The 25757-nt window shown below is 35.8% G+C and overlaps 1 protein-coding gene across 4 annotated transcripts; it reads right to left on the reverse strand.

The window, feature by feature from the left end:
- Nucleotides 1-15948: 15948 nt before the first annotated feature.
- Nucleotides 15949-18343, reverse strand: LOC130470713 (uncharacterized). Of its 4 annotated transcripts, XR_008931437.1 has the most exons (4): nucleotides 17949-18343; nucleotides 17450-17541; nucleotides 16291-17298; nucleotides 15949-16195 (listed from the first exon to the last, which is right to left on the reverse strand). XR_008931437.1 is itself a non-coding variant. In XM_056841238.1 (3 exons), exons 1-3 carry the CDS (start codon nucleotides 18259-18261, stop codon nucleotides 16158-16160), a joined length of 453 nt encoding a protein of 150 aa, XP_056697216.1. In that variant the 5' UTR covers nucleotides 18262-18343; the 3' UTR covers nucleotides 15949-16157. The 4 variants fall into 4 exon arrangements, 1 of the variants encoding a protein (XP_056697216.1); XR_008931436.1 differs by having other exon boundaries at nucleotides 16291-17541; XR_008931435.1 differs by having other exon boundaries at nucleotides 17450-18343.
- Between the last annotated feature and the right edge of the window lie 7414 nt (nucleotides 18344-25757).

Here is a 25757-nt window from a genome sequence, read left to right on the forward strand (position 1 = left end):
AATCATTTAGCATAATTTAGGAGCATACACTTTGTAGCGTGCCCTCCCTAGCTGCGCCCGAACCGAATAAGAACAAGTCTTTTGGACTCCAAGTGTCGTCCCTCCGTAGATAGTCCACAGTACGTCCGGATCCGCCTCAAGATAGACCAACTAGAATCGCCCTTAAGGTGCTTAGGATTTTCGGCTAGGTTAGTGCAAGAATATGGCTGAATTTTTCTTTCAAAAACTTACCCTTTGAATACTTCAATTGTTTCTATAAATTATGACCCTAGGCTCTTATTTATAGAGGTGTGGAAATGGAATTGGAATCCTATTAGGATACGAATTAATTAAACTTAGAATCCTATAAGAACTCTAATTAATTAATTTATCCTTTTAGGAATAGGAATTTAATCATATACCAAATCCTAATAGCTTTAGGAATCGTGCATGAACACGAACACACACACGCACGGCAGCCACGAGGGCCGCCCACGCCACGAGGCCCACACAGCCGTGGCCTTGGCGCGCGCTGGGCCTGCCTTGCGGTGGGCCTGGGCGCTGCCTTGGTTGGGCGTGTGGCGCGCGTTTGGTTTACTGGGCGATGGCCCGACTTCGTGCTGGGCCTTCGTCCGGCAGGCCTCGTCCGATGCTTATTCGTACGATACGCTTCCGATCAAATTCCCGGTTCCGGAATTCATTTCCGATACGACCAATATTTAATATTTCCGATTCCGGAATTAATTTCCGTTTCGAACAAATATTTAATATTTCCGTTTCCGGAATTATTTTCCGATTCCGATAATATTTCCGATTCTGACAATATTGCCGTTTCCGGCAATATTTCTGATTCCGGCAATATTTCCATTTCCGATAATATTTTCCGATACGTACCATGTTTCCGTTTCCGGCAACATCTATGACTTGGATAATATTTATTTTTCCGATACGATCCATATTTCCGTTTCCGGTAATATCATCGTTTCCGGAGTATTCATTTCTTGCTTGTGACGATCTCAGCTCCCACTGAAACCAAGATTCGTCGATTCCGAATATCCATAGATGGAGTATTTAATGCCATTAAATACTTGATCCGTTTACGTACTGTTTGTGTGACCCTACGGGTTCAGTCAAGAGTAAGCTGTGGTTTAATATTATTATTTCCACTTGAACTGAAGCGGCCTCTAGCTAGGCATTCAGCTCACTTGATCTCACTGAATTATTAACTTGTTAATTAATACTGAACCGCATTTATTAGACTTAATATTATATGCATTCTTGGACCAAGGGCATTATTTCCTTCAGTCTCCCACTTGTCCTTAGGGACAAGTGTGCATTACCTAATTCCTTTGTCGCTCGATGCTTGCTCTTGAACATAAGGTAAGAGTTGTCATCCTTATTGTGTCCAGAGGTGTTTCTCGGTTTCAGAGTTCAACTGATCAAATAAAACAGATAATCATAGCCTATGATTCATCCGAGCACGGCCATGCATTTCACAGTTTCTAGCTCTCCTAGTGGCCTTGTACAACTTTTTAAGCATCTCATCCCGATTTATGGGAGGACAATCCCAATCCTGCGATCTTGAGATTAAACTTCGTTTGATAGGTGATTACTTGAGCGTTGCCTTTATAGCCTCCTTTTACGGTGCGACGGTTGGTCAACGTCAAAGTAACCAGTTCTCAAACAAGTAATCTCAAATCACTCAGGTATTGAGGATTTAGTGTCTAATCATTTTAATGAAATTTACTTATGACAGATTTTCATCTCTTACAGTAAAGTTTCATAGGTCTGTCCGATACTAGTCTTCTCAAAGTAAGTATCTATGCAAATGATTATGACATTGCCATGTCCACATAATTCAAGAAACAGAACTACTAGTCGTCTAACGTTTTCTATGCGTCCAATTTTATAGAAAACTCCGACTTGGGACCATTTTCAACCTTTGACATTCAAGTTCACTTGATAGACATTTCTTAGTCACAGGACTGGTCCTGACAGTCTATGTTGAATATATCGTCAAATTGAAGGGACTTATCATTTAATAAACCACAAATTAAATGGAAAAATGAATTCTATTCATTTATTGTGAATGATTAACCAATAATGTGCGAGTTGCAGTGTGCGAGTTGTGCTTCGCCTGCGGCAGAGGTTTAGTCAATGGATCTGATATGTTGTCATCAGTTCCAATCTTACTTATCTCGACTTCTTTTCTTTCAACGAACTCTCATAGAAGGTGAAATCTACGAAGTACATGCTTGACTCTTTGGTGGTGTCTAGGCTCCTTTGCCCCTTCTTCTTGCAGTAGAAGCATTCGGATTCAGAAGTGGGTTGACTGACCTTCCTCTTTTCAGACTTGGCGCCAGTTTTCTTAGTTGGGCTGGCCTTGTTGCCACCTTTCTTAGCATTCCTCTTCTTTCCAGATTTCTTGAAATTTCCCCTACGCACCATAAGCACATCTTGCTTATCACTTTTGAGCGTCTTTTCAGCGGTCTTCAGCATACCGTGAAGCTCACTGAGCGTTTTGTCCAGACTATTCATACTGTAGTTCAGTTTGAACTGATCATACCCGTTATGAAGAGAATGGAGGATGGTGTCTACAGCCATTTCCTGAGAGAATTGCTGATCCAGCCGATTCATATTCTCAATGAGTCCAATCATTTTGAGAACATGTGGACTTACGGGCTTGCCTTTCTTAAGCTTGGTCTCAAGAATTTGCCTATGAGCCACGAATCTTTCGACTCGAGCCAGATCTTGGAACATGTTCTTCAACTCACTGATGATTGTGAAAGCTTCTGAGTTGATGAACGTTTTCTGCAGATCTGCACTCATGGTGGCGAGCATTAGACATTTCACATCCTTGTTGGCATCAATCCAACGATTGAGGGCTGCCTGAGTGACCCCTTCGCCTGCGGCTTCGGGCATCGCCTCTTCCAGGACATACTCCTTTTCTTCCTGCATAAGAACTATTTGCAAGTTCCTTTGCCAGTCAAGGAAGTTTTTCCCGCTCAACTTCTCCTTTTCGAGAATTGATCGAATGTTGAATGAATTGTTGTTTGCCATAATTAAAACTACAATTGAAAAGAATAAACAAATAAATAATCATTCACAGTTTCTCTTAATAAACATAAATTCTAGCATACATGCATAATTCAATGTTCATTAAGCATTTTATTCAAGTTATGTGTTCCGGCAGGTGTGAATAAAATGATTCCAAGATCCTAAAATCCATTGAAGAATTAAGCACATTATGTATTTAGACCTAATTCTAAAATCTTTTAGGTAAGCAAAAGCCTTTTGCTAATAGTCTAGAAACTATTCTTGGTTGATAGGCACGTCTAAGAACTTATTAGGTAAACCTATCGATTTTGCCACGACATAAAAGGACTCCTTACTTATATCGTTGAGTTTCACCAAAACTAACATGTACTCACAATTATTTGTGTACCTTACCCCTTTAGTATCGATAAGTAACACCTCGCTATGGCGGAAAACTATTAATAAGATCGATGAAGAAAGGATATCCAAGTAAGTGTTATTTTGGCATGGCACCTTTTAACTCAATTTTTAAGTTTGGAACTTAAGGCTCTTACTATGTTGGTTAGATTTTAAGTGAACTAAAATCCTTAATCATGCAACATAAACAAGATTTGATCTCATGCATATTTAAGACATATTTAAAAGCAATAAATAACTTAAAACATGCATAAGATAAATGTGATCTAGTATGGCCCGACTTCATCTTGAAGCTTCAACTTCAAAGTCCGTCTTGAAAATCTCCGTGGGAGGCGCCATTTTCTTCAAATAGGATCAGCTATAATTACATTAATTACAACTATTTGATGGTACGCAGACCATATTTGAATTGAAAAACAATTTTGGTACTTTAGACCAATTACATTCAAATTAATGGTACGCAGACCATATTTTCTATCCTATTTGGGTCATACTAGTCACTTCATAACCTGCAAAACAGTACATATACAATATATACCATTCACCCATTCATTATCATGAATGGCCCACATAGCTGGTTAGTAAAACACGTTATGCATCACATAAATATTTGCAGCAATTAATCAAGGGCACCAATAATCTACCAATTATTCAGTCCTTATTAACTCTAATCAAGTTGTTTAACCTTAAGGGATTTGTAGACCTAATCAAGAGTTTATGACTAAAAAATGCTCCCACTAAAACCAATAAATTCATATGCTTTACTAATTTTAAACATAAAAATGTATTTCTAGTCTAACCGGAAACATACAAATTTAATTAAAATTTAAACCTCATATAAATTTATAATTGAATCCGCTTATTTAATTTATTTTCAGTCGAATTTAAATTAATTCAAGATTTTTTAATTTTAGTAAAATAATTAGAATAAATAAAATTTATTATAATTATAATATTCAAAATTAAAATTCAAGAAAACAATTTAAATTATTAATTTTAAAATTAATTAAAATTACATGAACTGAAAATTTCAAATTAAAATTTAAAAACGATTTAATCGTAACACAAGGTACGCACATCACCACGCAACGCATAGCCATAGGCCACACGCACGCAGCCATCGCTGGCCACGTGCGCGCAACCTCTGTGCTGCGTCGCATCTGCTGCTGCTCACCATCGCAAGGCATCATCGAAGCACGCTAGCCACTGCTCGATGCGCGCGCCAGTGCTCGTGCAGGCGTAGCGCTCGTCGCACGCGAGCCAGCGCTCGCTGCGCGCGAGGCTTCGGTCGCTGCGCGTTGCACGCGACTGCTCGCTGCCTTGCTCCTCGCCCTCGCCCATTCGCCCATCGCACATAGCACACGACACAAGGCAGGGCTACTGCCTTGTGCTCGTGCACCATTGCCTTGCTCGCTGCATTCGTACCGCATGGGCGACGAGCTCCCTTGCTCGTCGTCGCATGCCCGCACTATACAACACCCCTTAAGGGTAACACCTAGCGTCCATTGCTTTGTGCGTGCAAGTTTTATGAGCGAATTTCATAAAAATTAAAACTTTTATTTTCAAAATTAATGACAAATTAATAAATTATATTAATTTCATAATTTTAGGGCGATTAATTAAATAATTTCCGATTAACATGGATTCAAATCTAGGTCATAAAAATTTAAAATTTAACACAAATTAACAATTTTTATGGTGGTTTTTAATCATAGGTATCTAATTAAATTATTAATTAATTATGAAAATCAAATCAATTCTAAATTATTCGAATTTTCAACAAATTAATCATAATTACAAATTAGATTGCATAATTAACAAGGCTAGGCATTCAAACTTGTTAAACATATACAGTAGGTCAATCAAAAATTCAAGATTTATCAACAAGAATCGCAAATATTTAATTTAACATCTTAAATTTACAAACTTTTGCGTTCGAAAAACTAAAACCTCCGAAAAGTCATAGTTAGGCTTCGAATTTGGGAATTCTGGGTTTCGGCGAAAAATACTTTTCTTGTCAAAATTTTAGAATGCCTTTTACATGCGGAATTGACACAAAAATCACTCGATTTGGTTAAGTAACGAACATTCTGCCGAAAAACTGCGAACATATAATTAAATAAACGCAATTTGCAATTAATTAACAATTACAAAAATTAATCACCCCTTTTAATTCCTTGCAAATTTGTATAATTTAACCATGTTCATGCAATTTAGATTATGAAAATAATAAGAGGCTCGTGATACCACTGTTAGGTTATGATACATATGACAAAACATAAATCATGCGGAAAAACCTTAATGCCAGGAAACATATTATTTACACATAATCATTTAGCATAATTTAGGAGCATACACTTTGTAGCGTGCCCTCCCTAGCTGCGCCCGAACCGAACAAGAACAAGTCTTTAGGACTCCAAGTTTCGTCCCTCCGTAGATAGTCCACAGTACGTCCGGATCCGCCTCAAGATAGACCAACTAGCTAGAATCGCCCTTAAGGTGCTTAGGATTTTCGGCTAGGTTAGTGCAAGAATATGGCTGAATTTTTCTTTCAAAAACTTACCCTTTGAATACTTCAATTGTTTCTATAAATTATGACCCTAGGCTCTTATTTATAGAGGTGTGGAAAGGGAATTGGAATCCTATTAGGATACGAATTAATTAAACTTAGAATCCTATTAGAACTCTAATTAATTAATTTATCCTTTTAGGAATAGGAATTTAATCATATACCAAATCCTAATAGCTTTAGGAGTCGTGCATGAAAACGAACACACACACGCACGGCAGCCACGAGGGCCGCCCATGCGCGTGCGTGCGAGCAGCAGCCCACGCCAAGAGGCCCACACAGCCGTGGCCTTGGCGCGCGCTGGGCCTACCTTGCGGTGGGCATGGGCGCTGCCTTGGCTGGGCGTGTGGCGCGCGTTTGGTTTGCTGGGCGATAGCCCGGCTTCGTGCTGGGCCTTCGTCCGGCAGGCCTCGTCCGATGCTTATTCGTATGATACGCTTCCGATCAAATTCCCGGTTCCGGAATTCATTTCCGATACGAACAATATTTAATATTTCCGATTCCAGAATTAATTTCCGTTTCGAACAAATATTTAATATTTCCGTTTCCGGAATTATTTTCCGATTCCGATAATATTTCCGATTCTGACAATATTTCCGTTTCCGGTAATATTTCCGATTCCGGCAATATTTCCATTTCCGATAATATTTTCCGATACATACCATGTTTCCGTTTCCGGCAACATCTACGACTTGGATAATATTTATTTTTCCGATACGATCCATATTTCCGTTTCCGGTAATATCATCGTTTCCGGAGTATTCATTTCTTGCTTGTGACGATCTCAGCTCCCACTGAAACCAAGATCCGTCGATTCCGAATATCCATAGATGGAGTATTTAATGCCATTAAATACTTGATCCGTTTACGTACTATTTGTGTGACCCTACGGGTTCAGTCAAGAGTAAGTTGTGGATTAATATTATTAATTCCACTTGAACTGAAGCGGCCTCTAGCTAGGCATTCAACTCACTTGATCTCACTGAATTATTAACTTGTTAATTAATACTGAACCGCATTTATTAGACTTAATATTATATGCATACTTGGACCAAGGGCATTATTTCCTTCAGTTTCTTGGCATGTGCCGTTGTGCGTCAGCGCGGGCCTTGCGTCCAACTACCTTGTATGCTGCTGCTTGGCTCGTGTTGCTGCGGGCCTTGCTGCCATTGTGTTGCTACGGGCCTTGCTGCCTTGCTGCGGGCCTTGCTGCTAATTGTTTCTGTAAGTCTTTCAAAGTTTGCACTTTTGGAACCAGATCTCCAGCTTCAATTCAACCCTAGTATGATTTCTTGTCTTAATCTCTTTATTTGTTTCATTTATCGTTTTCTTTATAATTTCCGAATTTCTAGTTCATGATTGTTGGTTGAAGTTTTTTTATCCAAAATATCATGTTTTTGGTGTTCATCTTCAAGTTAGGTTGAGTTTCTTTACCCAAAATAGAAAGTCACGCTTCTTGTACGTTTTTCTTAGATCTTATAGGTTTGAGTACTACCATGTGTGAGTAGTTTACTTTGCCTAAGGGTTGGGTGAGCCCTAGTAGATATGGCATGAAAACTCCCTTAACCTCCCTTTACTTGTATGTAATCTTGGTGTATTCTAGCCTTTGCTAGTTGTTGTGACGTTATGCCCTTGCTTGAGATGGATTTATAAGCATGTTATGTTGACTTAGGTTTTCCTTGTATGTTAATTTCCTTGTTCCAAACCCAATGGAAATCGAGATACAAATATCATGGTTGTTCTTCTAGATACTCACTGAGCACGGAGTCGGTGACACCGGAAACGCTTCCTTTGACACAAGAGAATGCTCTCTCTTCGTGTTGACTGTAGGAGGATGGATATAAAAGTGTTGAGTCTCATTTATATTTGCCTTTGTTTCTCGGTTGACCGATTGAAGCCTATGTAGGAAATCGGAAACACAACTCTAGATTATTTAAACCACAAGATGATTTTTGGGTGTGCGCAATAGCCCTTAGATTAGAAAGTAAATTTCCTTTTATTCATGTATGAGAGGAGTAGGATAGACTTTAATTTCCATGACCATGCTCGGAGGACTACCTCTTTCCTAGACTTATCCCATAATATATACCCCGTTTGTATAATTCGTGTCAAGTTTTGCAAATAACCCAACCCAACGATTGTTTATTAGAGTAAAGTGTGTTAGGGATTGCATGTTTGTAGTTAGTATAGAAAAAATTTGATCCCCGAGAGTTTGACCACTTATGTACCCTTTGCCTACTATATGTAGTATAGTGTCATAGGATTGAGTCAAGTGGAACTTATACATTTATTATTTGTGTGTGCCCTAGGTATTGTGACAACTTGGGGAGCATCAAGTTTTTGGATTGTAAGGGATAAACAGACTTTTGTATTATCTTTTGTGTAGTTGCTAGGTGTAGCTTTATTCTTGTTACTTGTGTGATGTGCATGCATGAATCCCCCCTTTTCAGACTAATCCTTTCTTGAGTTTCCAACTTGTGCATACAAACTAGGAGATAGGGTAATACTTTTGTTCCTCTTGATCTTGATGTTAGCTTATGGACGAACAATCTAATCTTCCTGTGGAATAAACTTATAATGCCAGGATCCATGTAAATCACACAATCAATTAGCATAATTTAAGGAATATGCAATTTGTGATGCGCGCCTTTTCTCAGATGCGCCCGAGCCGGACAAGAACAAGTGTTATGACTCCAAGTGTCTCCCCTCCGTAGTAGTCCACAGTACGTTCGGATACGCCTTAATTTTATTAGCTTAGAATCTCAAGTAAGGTATATAAAGGAATCCGGGATCTCACCTTAGAGATAGGCAAAGTGAACTAAACTCATGTATCAAATATAATGGCCTAGGCCTATATTTATAGGAGCAGGAAAACATAGAATCCCGATCCAAGTAGGTTTGGAAAGAACTATTCAAAACCAAATCTAGATCTAGGGAAGTTTGGAAACAACTCAAACACCAATCAAACATCTCACCAGACGGTTGGGTTTCTTGTGGCCCAAGTAACTTACCGCACAAGTTAACTTTGCACCCAAGCAGGCCTTAGTCGCGTACACAAGCACAACCCATGTGGTTGGTGCGTGTTTCTGTTAGGTTATGATACATATGACAAAACATAAATCATGCGGAAAAACCTTAATGCCATGAAACATATTATTTACACATAATCATTTAGCATAATTTAGGAGCATACACTTTGTAGCGTGCCCTCCCTAGCTGCGCCCGAACCGAACAAGAACAAGTCTTTAGGACTCCAAGTTTCGTCCCTCCGTAGATAGTCCACAGTACGTCCGGATCCGCCTCAAGATAGACCAACTAGAATCGCCCTTAAGGTGCTTAGGATTTTCGGCTAGGTTAGTGCAAGAATATGGCTGGATTTTTCTTTCAAAAACTTACCCTTTGAATACTTCAATTGTTTCTATAAATTATGACCCTAGGCTCTTATTTATAGAGGTGTGGAAAGGGAATTGGAATCCTATTAGGATACGAATTAATTAAACTTAGAATCCTATAAGAACTCTAATTAATTAATTTATCCTTTTAGGAATAGGAATTTAATCATATACCAAATCCTAATAGCTTTAGGAATCGTGCATGAACACGAACACACACACGCACGGCAGCCACGAGGGCCGCCCATGCGCGTGCGTGCGAGCAGCAGCCCACGCCACGAGGCCCACACAGCCGTGGCCTTGGCGCGCGCTGGGCCTGCCTTACGGTGGGCCTGGGCGCTGCCTTGGTTGGGCGTGTGGCGCGCGTTTGGTTTGCTGGGCGATGGCCCGGCTTCGTGCTGGGCCTTCGTCCGGCAGGCCTCGTCCGATGCTTATTCGTACGATACGCTTCCGATCAAATTCTCGGTTCCGGAATTCATTTCCGATACGAACAATATTTAATATTTCCGATTCCGGAATTAATTTCCGTTTCGAACAAATATTTAATATTTCCGTTTCCGGAATAATTTTCCGATTCTTATAATATTTCCGATTCTGACAATATTTCCGTTTCCGGCAATATTTCCGATTCCGGCAATATTTCCATTTCCGATAATATTTTCCGATACGTACCATGTTTCCGTTTCCGACAACATCTATGACTTGGATAATATTTATTTTTCCGATACGATCCATATTTCCGTTTCCGGTAATATCATCGTTTCCGGAGTATTCATTTCTTGCTTGTGACGATCTCAGCTCCCACTGAAACCAAGATCCGTCGATTCCGAATATCCATAGATGGATTATTTAATGCCATTAAATACTTGATCCGTTTACGTACTATTTGTGTGACCCTACGGGTTTAGTCAAGAGTAAGGTGTGGATTAATATTATTAATTCCACTTGAACTGAAGCGGCCTCTAGCTAGGCATTCAGCTCACTTGATCTCACTGAATTATAAACTTGTTAATTAATACTGAACCGCATTTATTAGACTTAATATTATATGCATACTTGGACCAAGGGCATTATTTCCTTCAGTTTCTTGGCATGTGCCGTTGTGCGTCAGCGCGGGCCTTGCGTCCAACTACCTTGTATGCTGCTGCTTGGCTCGTGTTGTTGCGGGCCTTGCTGCCATCCCACACAGGACCCGCGCGGGCAAGTCCATTGCTTCTGTTGTGGATGCTACTTGGCTCGCACGCATGGTTGAGCTACACTCTTGCTACGATCATGGGCCGCGAAGCACACGGCCTATGGCTCGTGCTTCTAGCTCATGATTCAAGATTCGTGTTACCGGTTCGTTTTTCAATTCCGACAATATTTCCAATTCGAGCAATATTCCGTTTCTGGTAATATTTTCGATTTCGACAATATTTTCAATTCTGACAATATTTCATTTTCGGTAATATTTCCGTTTTCAGTAATATTTCTGGTTTTTACAGACTTACGGTATTTCTGATTTTTTTTCCCTTTTGATGGCTGTTTCTCCCACTAAGCCCAACATCCATCATTTTCGAAAACATACATCTAATAGAGTATTTACTAAATATTATATATATATATATATATATATATATATATATATATATATATATATATATATATATATATATATATATATTCATCTAAATATTTGATCCAATCACATACTATGTGTGTGACTCCGCGAGTTTAGTCACGAGTAAGTCGTGCAATTAATCTATACTAATATTTAATAGCAGGCAAATTTGCAAGAAATCTGGAGAGCCACATGCATGTCCCTCCTTGAAAAATCTTCCCATTTTATTTTCTTTAAATTTCATTCCCCTTACTTCACCAATTTCATGTCTCCTGACCACCAAAAAGTTTCATGAACCTTCACCTCCAATAAATTTCATGCCCCTTTATCTTTTAAAATTTCAAGTAATATATCAATTTATATTTCTATCTTCCCATTTTCTTAGTGAAACACAAAATGAAATACATTTTCTCTTTTTTGATGAATTGAAAAATTAAACTCACCTTTAAAGCATAACAAAAGCCATGCATGGCACGGGGTCAATACTATTATTATTAATTCCACTTGATCTGAAGCGGCCTCCATCTAGGCATTTCGATCACTTGATCTCACTGAATAATTAACTCGTTAATTAATCTGAACTACATTTATTCGACTTCGTATAAATACAATAAATGCATACTTTGATAATGGACATATATGATTCGGAAATCATATTTTGACAAAATTAGTTTGCATGTTACCTGATTCTAGAAGTAAATCATTTTTTTGGTAGCTGCATTTAAAAGAAAGGCTAAATTATGTCAGGGAATAAGTTGAATTTACAATGATATTCCGCATAAAGTTTGACATAAATCTTTTGGGGTAGATTATTGCGCCCTCATGTATTCTCAGATTGAAAGTATTTTAACTTTGTTGTAAAAATTGATTGAATAATGACATTTGAAGTTGAGTGTATTGTTGTTATTATATTGATCTAGCAGGTTTATACTTTCATAGTTATCTTTGCGTTAGCACAACACAGACTAGTATTCCTGAAAATAATATTTGATTATTTTGATATATAATCCATACATATTTATAAATGTTATTATTAACATTAACAAGGTAGTATATGTATGTTCAAAAGGGGGCACTAAAAAGTCAACTTATGATGCTCTCTTGTAGAATAGAGATTATTTAACTATCAAAAGAAATCGACCATTTGTCGTTAATATTTTGTTGATTAAAATTATTAAAAAAAACTACTCTATTTGTTCTTGAATGTTAGTTCAGTTTGGAATCTAAGACAATCCAACAAAAGTACAATTGTCACATGAATTTCAATAGAATATAACTCATGTGGGTAGGAGAGAGAAATAATTAAGAAGTTTAATGGGGATAAACGTTACTTGTGAGTAAACAGGTGAGTAACAACTCGTGGAGGTGGATTTCATAGCAAGAAAGGCCAGGAGCCAGCTGAGTCTGTTGGATCAGTGCATTAACATTGCCCCCCCCCTCATGTCTCTTTGATGATATTTCAGAAAACAATGAAACTAATTTTTTGGAAGCATGTTTGCTTCGTAACTTTTGGGCCATTTGTGGCTGTAGCCTTACCTCCCCTAGGAGTGGAGAAACATGACATTTTGAACATGATGTACTTTGGTTTACTAAGCTTCTAATCTAGTTACTCTTTATTACCAAAAAAAAAAGTAAACAGGTGAGCCGTTTTGGATATTTATAAGGGTATAAAGGGGATAAATGTTGGATAAATAAGGAAATATTCTAAAAGGGACTAATAAAAAAGAACAATTCAAACAGAAAAGAGGGCTAACATTAAAAAAATAATCGAGAGAGTAGTATTTTAGAAATACTAGTTGTTGGACCGTGCGCTAGCGCGCACGATCCCCAATGTATACAAATTTAGTTTGGATAAATGTTACGTAAAAGACAAACATTTATAAATTTACGTTATATGTTAGAAATCAATGCTAAAGTTCGATTTTCTATATGAAATCATACATACGTTTACAATATTTGTGTCATTGATATCGTAGCATTCCACAAGAAACATTGATAGGAGAGACAAGAGGGCAGAAAAAAGCTAGGTTAGTAAGAGTGACGGGAGAAATGAGTTATTGGGTTGGCCGTAAAAGGGGGAAAAAAGGCAAAAGAGGAAAAAGAAAAAGGGGACAAATTGTAGCAATATGACAAAGGATATAAATGTCTCAATACTATTGATAAGAATAAGACAAAATAAAAATTAAGGGACAAAATGAGGGCAAAATAATAAATACACTATTGGGTGAATAGTAATATAAGTTCAAGGCTTTATAAGTGTTAGGATACATTAAAACTATACAAAAGTTTAATTATTGTTTTTTTTTTTTTTGACATAGGCGGTTTAATTATTGTTGTGGTTAAAGATAACTGTGGAATAAAAATAAAATGGTGTCCTGTCTATTTTATGAAAATTATTCATAGTAGTACTTAAGTGAAGAAATTATAGTGGAGCAAATAAATGTGACCCAAATAATATTTAGATTGAGACATATTATTTCAAAGCCAAGCAATTTTGTACAGGTCCAAAATTTGGTCGACATGGTTGGATAATAAAATATCTAAAATCTAAAAATGTAGGTGAATCGGACAAAATTATTATTCCTAAAAGACATAAAACCATGTATTTAAAAAAGTATAGTGAACATCAATTTTATTTTTGTGAGAGACCCACTATTCAATAATACAATTACTCGATATATACAACTTATACAACAACAGTTAGTTAGTGTTTGGAAGATATGTACAAGATATATACAAGATGTTGATTACTAACTAGTCAATTATTCTGTTACTTTGTTTTTATATTGTAATCGTAGTACTCGATCACATGTGGTGGATAGCCAAGAAGGTTTCGTTATATTTTACTAGTCTTATATGCACGTGATGTTTTTTTTTTCGGTGTTAGCACCCGGTTCACCCTTAGGGTTAATCCGGATTCGGGGTGAGTTATGGGTGGATAGGTTCCAATCCCCTCCCAATTGTTGTTGCGGGGGATCGAACACGAGTTCTCCCTACCAAGTTCAGCCTCAATCACCACTGAACCAACAGACAATTAGTTATATGCACGCCAGCACGCGATGTGTGCGAGATAATATCAGAACTTTTAAATTGTTTTATTGCAATTAATCACGTACCAAAAATAATATGCCACAAAATTTATTCACAAAGTTAATCTAAAGAAAAATTATACATCATTCCTATTTTTATTTTTGGTAAAATAGCAAACTTTATTACCAAAAGGTAGAAAATAATCAAAATCCAACAACATAAGCAACAAACACCAGTCTTACATACACGTAATGTGTGCGAGATAGTAAAAAAAAACAATTAAAATTGTGTTATTACAATTAATCACTACAAATAATAAGCAAGAAAATTTGTTTACAAAGTTCGATCATCTAAAGAAAAAATTTCCTACGAAGTATATAAATGAGCCCCTCTTAAAACCTTTTGATGAAGTTTTCAGCATTGACGAATGATCCTAATTATCTTAGTTTTTTTTTAATATAGTAATTAGGGGCATGCGAATTATGAAAGTATTGGTATATGAGAATAATATGAGAATAATATGGCAGTTGTTATTTCTTTTATTAATTAATTAAATTGTAAAGTAACTGAGGGTAGTTTCGTCTTTTAGACATGGGACACCAAAGTGTGATTACTGAAATAACATCAGCTCTTCCCTTATAGAATAAATATACTAGATGATGATCAGCCAATGAAGCAATACCTGATGTTGTTTTCAAACCGCGATAAAAATACAAATAGGTAGGCAACAGTTTGTATATATGTTTTTTTAGTGTTCAAACATTCTGACATTCAGGATCTTCGATGAATATTGAACTAATGATCAAAGTTTGTGAGCCTACATTTAATTTTGGGATCAAATTTGAATATCAATACTAATTTCTCAATCAAACAATATACTGAAGTATTAATTTACAATGAATTCATTTAGGAGATTACTTTTGGAATCACGGTTGAATATCCAAATTAATGAGCCATTTCTTAATTCCACAAATTAATGAGTCGCATTTACTTTTGGGGTCAAAGTTGAATATCCAATGCTAACTTCTCAATCAAACAATGTATTAATTTACATTCAATTCATTTCGAATATTAATTCTATAGAAAACTAATGAGCCAAGTTAAGCAAAAATTGACGAAAAAGTCGAATCTAACCTATGATTTTGGGACAAAATTTCGTAAACAATCATTCAATTGGTAATCCCTAAGTTTTAATTAGAAACCTAACATCGTGTTTTCCTATTTTTACATACAATTCAACTCATCAAATCATCAAAGCTAAATTCAAAAATGAAAAACACAACCAAAATTAAAACTTAATATGGCAGTTGTTATTTTTTTACTTAATTATTTAAATTGTAAAGTAACTGAGAGTAGTTTAGTCTTTTATAAAGGGGACACCAAAAGTGTAATTACTGAAATAACATAAGCTCTTCTCTTATATAATAGAGATGCACGTGATATGTATATCGTAGGTTTTCTAAGTCATATAGTTTTTTTAGTGTGAATGAGCCATAAAGGCAGTATAAATTACAAATGGGACGAGGAATTCGAACCTGAGACCTATTGTACACAGGCCCTCACTTTTAACCACTAGGCCAAGAAATCATTGGTTAGTGTCATATATATTTTTATCACATACTTGTATCATATAGCTAAGTGTTAGGTAAGCCGTTGTGAGGTTTTGGAGTTAAAGTGGTCTATTATGTTATTACTAGTCTTATATGCACGCGATGCGTGCCGGATTATATAAAAACTTAAAATTGTAATACAACCACTAAATATAAATATTAGATTAAAAAAATATTCACAAAGTTCATATTTAAAAAAATTAAGGTTATACTATACGAGCATACATTTAAATAGTGAAACAGAGTAATCATGCCTTTACATGACAAATAATCTAAATCTTAGTACCAAAAAATAAATTCCAAAATTCCATCATATACCTAAGAGTTACTCCATTTTGTTTCATTAACCCCATTTATGAACTTCATCAATCAAACTCTTTGAAAAAAATTCTACAGCTTTTTTCACAGCCATTTGATTAGGAAATACACAAACGAACAGAAAAATGATTCTCCATTGGTAGGTCCATATGGAAAATCTATTCTAAACTTCTCATCTTTATCAAGCTTCCCTTCCCCTCTTGTTTTCACCTCACCATTCGCAAGCTTGCAATCAATGGTAACTCTAAGCCATGCATATATAAAACTTGTTTATATCAGAACATACATATATAACAGAAGCAGACAGTACAATGAAAACGCGTTAACTTATATATATACCTTCATAAGCATGGATGTGCTTGATATTGTTCTGCTGACAATCAACACATTCACTAATACCCATGACCTCTACCATTCGCAAGCTTCCAGTCAATGGTAACTCTAAGCATCCAGATGCATTGTAGAAATACGATTAAAGTAATGAACATCAATTAATTAAATTGCAAGCAAATGAAGCATTATAAAACTTTGAATAAAGCAAAATTAACAAAATTAAGCAACGAAATTGGCATCAAAATCAATAAATTTGTACATAACTCTTCCTCACCAAGAAATTTGTATTTTCTTGTACTCCCCCTCCCCCCCCCCCCCCCCCCTCCCCACCACTACCACCACCCCCACCACCAGAAAAAGGAAAAAACCTTAACTTGTTGTTAACAGCATAAAATACAGTCTGATCCATGCACTGTGTTTCATCAATTGTTGATCAATTACAACATACGAAGTATATATAATCAACCATCATTAATTAAAGATGCCCAAAATATTTAACAGCTTATATAAACATTAATGGAACTCATAAAACTCAAAAATTAAGAGCAAATACCACAAATAGATTAATCCCTTACCTGAGAAACTAAACTAAAGCAACATAAGCTATCCATAAAAATTCTAGCTATAGCTTCACCTTCTACTATCTTTATTATTCAACATCTATTTCCACAAGAACCCCATGCCAATAACTGCAACATATATCAAAGCAATAACATACAATTTTGATCACTAATACAGAGAAAAAAAAATTAAAAAGTAAAGATACCCACACCTTATAAACATCAAATTAAAGATACCCACATCTTATAAACATCAAATTAAAGATACCCAAACTAATTACTCTGTAATTGAAAAAAAAAAAGGAAACGCAAATTACCCAAACTAATTAATTGAAAAACAAAGCAGGAAACAAATTCAATGAAAACTGTCAAATTTTATTTTGTTAATTTTTAATTCTTACATTTTCTTAGCATTTGGACCTTATTTTGCAAATTGGATCATCAACAACCTTGTCTGCATATTATCAAACCCAAGTTGGGGGAAATTAAAATTACTCACTCAGACGTGAAGTAAGATAGAGAAATTAAGCAAGTGATGAATTAAATAAAAAACATGCCAATATTTTCAAGGAATTTAATAGTAGAAATGAAAAAGAGAAAAAAACCTTGATCATTAATATATAAATAATTAGAGAGTGTTTTATAATGATTGAAAACGAAGCATTGCCTCCTCTGTAGTGATAATTGCTTTGATATGCTGAAATCATACAAACCCACAAAAAAATCAAAAATTAACACCAGAAAATACCCAAAAATATTGAAAATGACAAAATTATGCAAGAAATTATATCTCCAAATTCACGATAATAGCTCTTTCTCTGCCCAGAATAATTAAAGGATATGACAACAGAGGATCCAAAATTCTCAAATCCCTAGCATGAATCCTCAAACGTCTAAGAATCGAATACTTATCCAATTCCAAATTTTACTCTCTCCTTCTTAATTGAACAATACCCAACTGCTGGAAACCAATGTAATGTTTTTCATTGCCATAATTTCGTCAAAATTTGATGAAAAAAATGCAATTTTTGGAGTGGGATTAAGCAATTGATGAATTAAATCAAAAACAGGAATCAAAGTAAGTAATTCAAGAACTAGATTTACTTTTTGGAATGAGAGAAGAACTTCTTCGCACGGGGAATCTCCTTAAACTAGTTTTATCAGTGGATTCCCCTTTTGAATTGAATCTTAATAAGTGGTCTATCAGTGGTGCGGTTCCAGAGAAGCGCTCGAGAGAACTCCGTCGTATACGGCTGCTCGACGACGTCGTTCGCCGAATCGTCGACGTTCTTGACGTCAACACTGTCGTGATCTCCAATCCAGTGATTGACGCCAAAGAATTTGGCACACGTGATGATGATGACTCCACATTCATCGTTGGCGACGGTGGATCACCACCTCGGTTTCGATTTCTCATTCCCCATTTTCTGAGAGAGGGTTTTCTGAGGAGAGAGAGAGACTGTAAAATTTATGAGAGAAGATTATTTGAGGATGGTCGTTTCTTTTTTTGCAAGTAATTTTGGGCGTTATGTTATTGCAATCAAATTAGGTTTGTAGTAGGATTAAACTGTAACACTGTGAAGGGTATTTTTGTCTTTTACGTAGGGGACACCAAAATTGTGATTATCAAAAAGACCTTAGTTCCTAGCTTATATAATAGAGTTTTTTTAGGGGAGTCTATTATGTTATTTAATTAAATTTAATAGCGTGAGATTTTTTTGTCAATTATGTTTAGTTGATAGTATATATTTATGGTCATATAAAAAATATATATATGGTGATATCATATACTACCTCCGTTTCAGAAAGTTCTTTACGCTTTGGAAAATGTGTCCAAAGTATAAAAACTTTGACCGTAAATTCTCACCATTATATATATCAAAACGTTACATGTAAGATCTTGTTAGATTGGTCTCGTGATGTATTTTCAAAATATCAAATTTTTATAATTTTTTCACATACGAAAATGAAAATATTAGTAGTTAAATATTGCATTGGAGTCCGTGCAAATAGTAACTGTAAAGATCTTTTTGAAACGGAGGTAGTACTCGGTAAGATACTAGTGTTAATAAATGCAATGTGTGTGATACATTTCAAATTAGGAAATTAATCATGCTTTTATTCTTAGTTGACACTTTTTATAGGTAGTTTGTTAATTACTCCATAGTTTTTTAAAGCAACTAGCTTATGAGCCCGTTCAATGAACATGCAATTATATAGCGATTCTTAAGCGGTCTTTTAAAATGTTAATTTTGTTGAGAATTGTGATTTCAGTGGGTTGAAAGTTGAAAAAATATATACAAATTAGATGGTGGATTAATATCGAGTGTTAAAGAGGTAGATGGGGGTGGAAGAGGTTATATGAATTAATTGGTGAATTGATGTTGAATGGGGAAGATGAAGTGGGGTGTTAAAGCAGTAAAATAATTTATATCACAAACAACAAAAGAAAAAATTGAAAAAAAAAACAAATAAATGGAAGAAAGATGGGATGACACATGTCATCTAATAAACTATGGTCTTCCTTTTTATAGACTAGGTATAGATGTAAATACCAAGTGATTAGGGACAATATAGTCATGTAGACATTTTACATTGACAACAAAATATTCAAGAGTTCCTTTATTAAATAGAGATTATTTGACTATATTTATGCTTAATTGCCAATTGTGTTCCTAATTTTACAAAGTACGAATAATAATTATTGTATTTCCTTTCAAAATTTTGGTTTATAACTGATATGATTTAGGGTGCAAATTAGCCAATAAGTTCGTGAATAACTTGTGAACAAGCTCAATAAAATCCCATTATTACCTATCAAAGCTCGTTCATTAAGAAAATGAACAAGCTCGAGCTTTACTCGAACACCATTGTATTCGACTCGTTAATGTTCACGAACATTATCTCGTTTATGCTCGTTAATAGCTCATACATTTTAATAGAATAATATGAAATTATATGTTTTCCTATTAGAAGAATACTTCACCTTATAAGACATTGGCCTCTTAATCACAACCTTGTAAGTCCTTTTCACAGTTTCAATGATCTCCTTTGCCGGCCAATGTGGTCTTGCCTTGAATATTTCCAGAAACTGCTTTGCCATCCACATCGACTTCAGTTGCTTTTTGGACTTTCATGTTTCTACAATAGATGTGCTCATTGTCTATTGACTTCACAACAAAGCATGCCCTTCTTGTATACCAAGAACCATATAACCTAAAGGGACATCCAGGTAGACAATTCACTTTGATTCTTTGCTTCCTTTTCTTATTGCTCGATGTAAAGCAAAAGTTTCTACATTTTGTTATTGCAAACTTGGCTACAACATTCATAAATGCTTATCTGTTAGGAAATTTGAAGCCCACCTTCCAAACAAAGTTAGTGAAATATGTGTTTTAACTAATAATCATTCCCCCTGCCCCTCCTTTTGACACCAGTATCATCCTCAACAGAAGGTTTTGGAATGTCAATATCCTCTTCACTATCCTCGTATTCGCTTACGAAGCCACTACCTTCACCATCCCCTCCCTTTTATGTTGTCTTTCTAGGTCTAGCCTCCTTTTCCACCCCAAGTCTACCCTCTTCAGCCTTTTGTAGATGTTTTTCTATTTCATACAAGTGATTGTTCTTGGTTCTCACTCTATTCCTTGCTTCCCTCAACTCTTCATTATCACTCTCAAATTCTGAAATCTGGTGGTTGAGCTCCTCATCAGCAAGAGTTCTGAGTTCATTGTCCATAGCTTCATCAACATCAGCGTTAACCCCATCATCAGTGTTAACCCCCTCAGAATATTCGGAACCCTCATCTAGTCGATAAGCTTCATCTGAACAATCAGAGTCTGAAATGTCATCACCAATGAGCTCATTCAATCCCAGTGGACTCTCTAGTTTGGTATCATGAAAAACATACTCTTCATCTGTGTGTTCAGGAGAAGGTTGAGTGTTTCCAAGGTTTTTTTTGTTGAAATCAAGAGTAGATTCAATATGTTCAGGAGTTTTTTTTTGTGATATTAGAGGAGTTTTCAGTGTTTCTAGCTTGGGATTGTTGAGTGTTTGGGATTTCTGCTGAGATGGTGTTAGCTATGTAGGATTGGTTGGGATTGTATAAGGTTGGTTGGTTGCGATTGTGTACTCTTAAATCTTGGACTGGACCTAAGTGGTAGGGAATTGGTTTTTTGTGTGGCTTTTTTTTGGACTGGAATTTTGGGCTTCATCATGGGCTTGGCAGGTTTTGTTGGTGTTTTCACTTTCTTTTTGGCCTTAGTTTTCTAAGGTTTTGCAACTTCTGGAGGGGAAGGGAGTGAGGCTGGGATGACAATGGGATTATCATTCCATGCAACACAAACAACTCTATTGACCTACACTTTAACACAATTTCAGCTATTTCCAACACTTCCTTATCAGTGTATACACTCATTAACCCATCTAACCACTTATTAGGGAGCAATTAATATATCTCCTCAACTTTCCCATACTTTTCACATTTCTCCACTAATTCCAGTAAATACCACCAACAGTGTTCATCAATATTCACCTGAAACGATCTAGCTTGCCCACCCACGTATTGTCGACCTCTCTGTTTATCTTTAAACAAACCCTCATGCCAAAATTTCAAAGTAACAACCACTTTACCCCCATTAAACTACAATCACATAAAGACATAAATTTATTAAACTTACGAGATTAAAAACCACAAAAATTATGAAAAAAATATGCAATTTAAATCACAAATATTAGGATTAATTCTAGTTCTTGACATCGACAATCATGGAAATCCAATTTCACAATCTCGTTAAAATCCTAAATTACGAAAATTACAAGATTAAAACCCTAAATTACGAAATTAATTAGGTTAACCATAAAATTACAGTTCATTGTGCAGTTATAAAACCCTAAACTACTAATGTACTAATAAATTGATGTTTTACTTTCAATTTTTGTGCGTGAATGTGATGTTTCCTTATGAAATTGAATGCACCCACAAAAGGAAAGGGAATTCTTCCAAAAACAAAAATGGAGATGGTGATGGATGTACACAGTAAGAATGCAATAATGATGGTATTGGATGCTCGTCCTTTTTGCAGAGAAGTTAATGGAAGAAGAAGGGTTGGAGTTATGAAGGTGGGTGCAGAAGTTGGGTGAAGTGGAGAAAATGGGAGGGAAAAACAAAAACACGTGCCTAAGAAAATCTGAAGTCAAATTATTTGGGAAAAATAGATAAATTAAAAGAATGAAAAATATATGAAAAGGTTTGACTTACAAACCGGTCATCGGTAAAAAGGACCACGCGAAGTTAACACACCCGGCCCTTAGTTGAGACATGCCAGTAATAATTTGTACTTGGGACCCTTTAAAGATGAATGTTCATAGTTGGGACCGCCAATTTGTCAATTTTTCCTAATTATTATAGGATTTCCTTTCAAAAATTTGGTTTCTTACCGATATGATTAGGGTGCAAATTAGCCGATAAGTTCGTGAATAACTCGCGAACAAGCTCGATAAAATCTTGTTCATTACCAATTAAAGCATATTCGGACGCCATTGTGTTCGACTTGTTAATGTTCACGAACATTACCTCGTTTATAACTCGTTAATAGCTCGTATATTTTAATAGAATAATACGGAGTATAAAATTATATGGTTTCCTAAAATCTTTTAATTATATATATGTGTGTATATATAATTCAGCATAACTGTAAAGTCCAAAATTATAATAGAGTACCTATTTAAATTTACCTTTTATCTTCGTAAAAAGAGAATGGGTTGCAAATCTCGTTTAAAGCTCGTTCCGTTTAGAGCTCGAGCTCGAAATAAGAACGAGCAAGCTCAAGTCGAGCTCAAACAAGAAATTTTTCTAAACTAGCTCAACTCGAACAAAAGATTTTAAGGAAATATGCCCATGGTCCAAGTTTGCATTTAATGCTAAGTCTAATAAATGCAGTTCAGTTTAATTAAGCAAGTTAATTATTCAGTGAGATCAAGTGATCTGAATGCCTAGCCAGAGGCCGCTTCAGTTCAAGTGGAATTAATATTATTAATGTCACAACTTACTCTTGACTGAACCCGTAGGGTCACACAAATAGTACGTGAACGGATCAAGTATTTAGATGAATATTATATTCAGTAAATACTCTAATTATGTATATTCGGAAATGATGGATGTTGATTCCTGTAACACCCCGACAATTCCCTTCTTCTAAAACAACCCTTTTATAAATATAACTATAGAGAATTATCAAGACATTATCGACCGTGTGAAAACGTACAGCTTAATCAGAATTTTGCAGCGGAAAACATAAAACTAACTTTTAGGTTCATAAATAATCGACTACATATTAAGTCCAAAACCAATTAACGGAAATAAGGAAATACGAATAGTACGACAACTTTCAAATCTAAGTTAACAAACCAAATCACTTAATAAAACAAATATAACTACAAGCTCTCTAATCCCGATCCCAATGATGCATCATCTTCAAACCTGTAGATGGGCAATGCTTATTGATCCTTAGAGACTGCTCACCAAAGTTGGGTCATCACAGGATCAATAAGGCATAGCCATGATCAACACACACAAACAAAGCACGTAATCAGCAAAGCTGAGTACTACATACTAAAAGCAATAATAATCCTAACATGATACTACCAAACGAATCATCCTAACATGATACTAATGAACATAAATAAGGGCAGACAAACATGATAATTTGACGACCATACTTGACTAGACTAGGTTAGACTTATAACAATAATATTATTTTAGTTGAAATAGACAATGGACCGAGTTTTCTAGCTAGAGGCTTCACTAAGGAAGACGAGGTACGGGCGCGACTCCGTAACCTCAGTGACCTGCGATATCGAGGAACGTTTGAATAAAAATAGGACATGGTGATCAATCCGGTCCGAATTAAAGGTCATGGGCTACCACCATGAACCCCAACTCCTGTTTGTCCGTCACTTTAGACGTGCACAGTCTAAAGCTATTGCTACTCAGTTTCACTTTACATGATTTACAAATTGAAACTCTGTTATGACTTAACAATCACATAAGGCATACAAACCACATGTATTCACAACTGTTTTTATCTTGGAATTAAGTAAGTATCATAAAGGGATCAAACAAGACTCATTCCAATTAAATCCAACCTTTCCTTTAATACTGATTAACCCCTCTATATGGGTATAAGGTTTCAACTTACTAAACAAGGTCCTCGGCCCTCATAAAGTAGTGAAAAGCTAAAAGGGAACAACAATCAACTGATCTGAATCAATATATACAAAGTAATCTAGTGTTCCCAATCAAACATGTTTGCATCAATCATCCATACTAACATGTTATAATTCTCGTAATGCAATATAGGTTCAATATGTCCATGCAATAGTATTAAACATGCAATTTCAACCTGACTAAGTTCGTCGATAATATCAACATCACCAAGTTCAACATTACTATCAACATAGCCAAGTTCAACAACAAATTCAACATGGTTTCAACAATTAGCACACATTCCAAGCACACCGGTATGTACGTACCTTGTGTAAACAAACTGCAATACCACTTTAATAATTCAAAAGTCGCCTAAAGAGAATTCTCCGCCTAAACAACCAACAAATATTCCCAATCAACTTCTAATCACTCACACAATAACAAATCATTCTAAATACATCCTAAACATATTTAGGACATTCCCTAACATTAAAACTTGAACATTTGATTTCCTAGCATCATAATCATTGAATCAATGATTGAAATTCGTTGAAAACTCTTCGCAAACGTCATACTTTAAATTTTCAGCAATATGAAATCGTTTAAAGCTTTCCCAAAACCAAATTATCATGCTTAGAACATAAAAATAATAATTTTAATAATTCATAACCATTCTATCATGATTTTAAAACTATTAAAATCTTAAAAATTCATGTTTTAATAATTAAAATCCTTATTTTAATTCAATTATATAAATCTGAAAATTAAATTATTAATTATGCAAAGTATATAATCTGAAATTCCTAACTTAATAATAAAACTATAATTTAATTCAAGAAACATGGATTAAACTAATAAAACATATTTAATTAAAACATAACTAAAACATAATTTAGTTTAGGGTTGAGAATTAACCAAAAACTAGAAGAGAAAGAAGAGGTTGGCCGGCGGTGGACTGCGCGGCAGCAACACAACTGGTCGCGGAGGATGGCGGCTCAATGGTGGAGCAGGGTGGTGGCTGCACTGGGGCGTGCGTTGGTGGTGGGTAGCACTCGAAATAAGAAAGGGGAGAGGAGGAGAGTCGGCTGGGCAAAGCAGCAATCAACGGTGCAGCACACCGGTGGTGGTTGCCGTGGTGGTTGCCGCGGTGGTTGAGAACGATGGTCGGCAGCAGGGCACGGTGGTCGTGCGGTGGTGGCTGGCCCGAGAAACAAAACAACGAAGTGAGGAGGAGCGAAAAAGAAAAACAAAAGAAAGAAAAGAGAAACGAAAGGGAAGAAGGACGACGAAGAAGAAGGTCGAAGCAAAGGGGTGCTTACCGGCGGCGGGAGGTGATTGACCGGCGGCTGGAGCACGGCGTGAAGGAGGAGAGAAAAACGGCTGTGAGGGTTTGTTGTACGTGAGATTGAAGGAGGGAGAGGAGTGTATGCTTGCTTGGGTTTCACGTGAATTAGAGTAAGGGAAGGGAGGTTTGAGTTTTTGGGTTTTAATGTTGGGCTTTCCCAAGTGGGCTAGAATTAGGATTTAGCTTTTATGATTCGAATCCAAAACTGAATAAGATCGTTTTCTAAATTCAATCAATTTTCGTAATTCAAATTCTTTTCAACTTAAAATTCTAAAATCATTTTCGATTTCGTAAATCGTTGAAAATATTAAAATGTAATAAATAAATATACGTTAATTATATATTTATTTCTAAAATTCGT

Source organism: Spinacia oleracea, chromosome 3 (genome assembly GCF_020520425.1).
Source record: "Spinacia oleracea cultivar Varoflay chromosome 3, BTI_SOV_V1, whole genome shotgun sequence".
Classification (NCBI taxonomy): domain Eukaryota; kingdom Viridiplantae; phylum Streptophyta; class Magnoliopsida; order Caryophyllales; family Amaranthaceae; genus Spinacia; species Spinacia oleracea.

Coding starts and splice junctions, on each gene's coding strand:
- LOC130470713 (XM_056841238.1), bottom strand. CDS start 18,261: ATGAGAAATCGAAACCGAGGTGGTGATCCACCGTCGCCAACGATGAAT. Junction 16,393..17,948: donor TTCTTCTCTCATTCCAAAAA/GTAAATCTAGTT, acceptor CTGGATGCTTAG/AGTTACCATTGACTGGAAGC. Junction 16,196..16,290: donor GCACATCCATGCTTATGAAG/GTATATATATAA, acceptor TGCATGGCTTAG/AGTTACCATTGATTGCAAGC.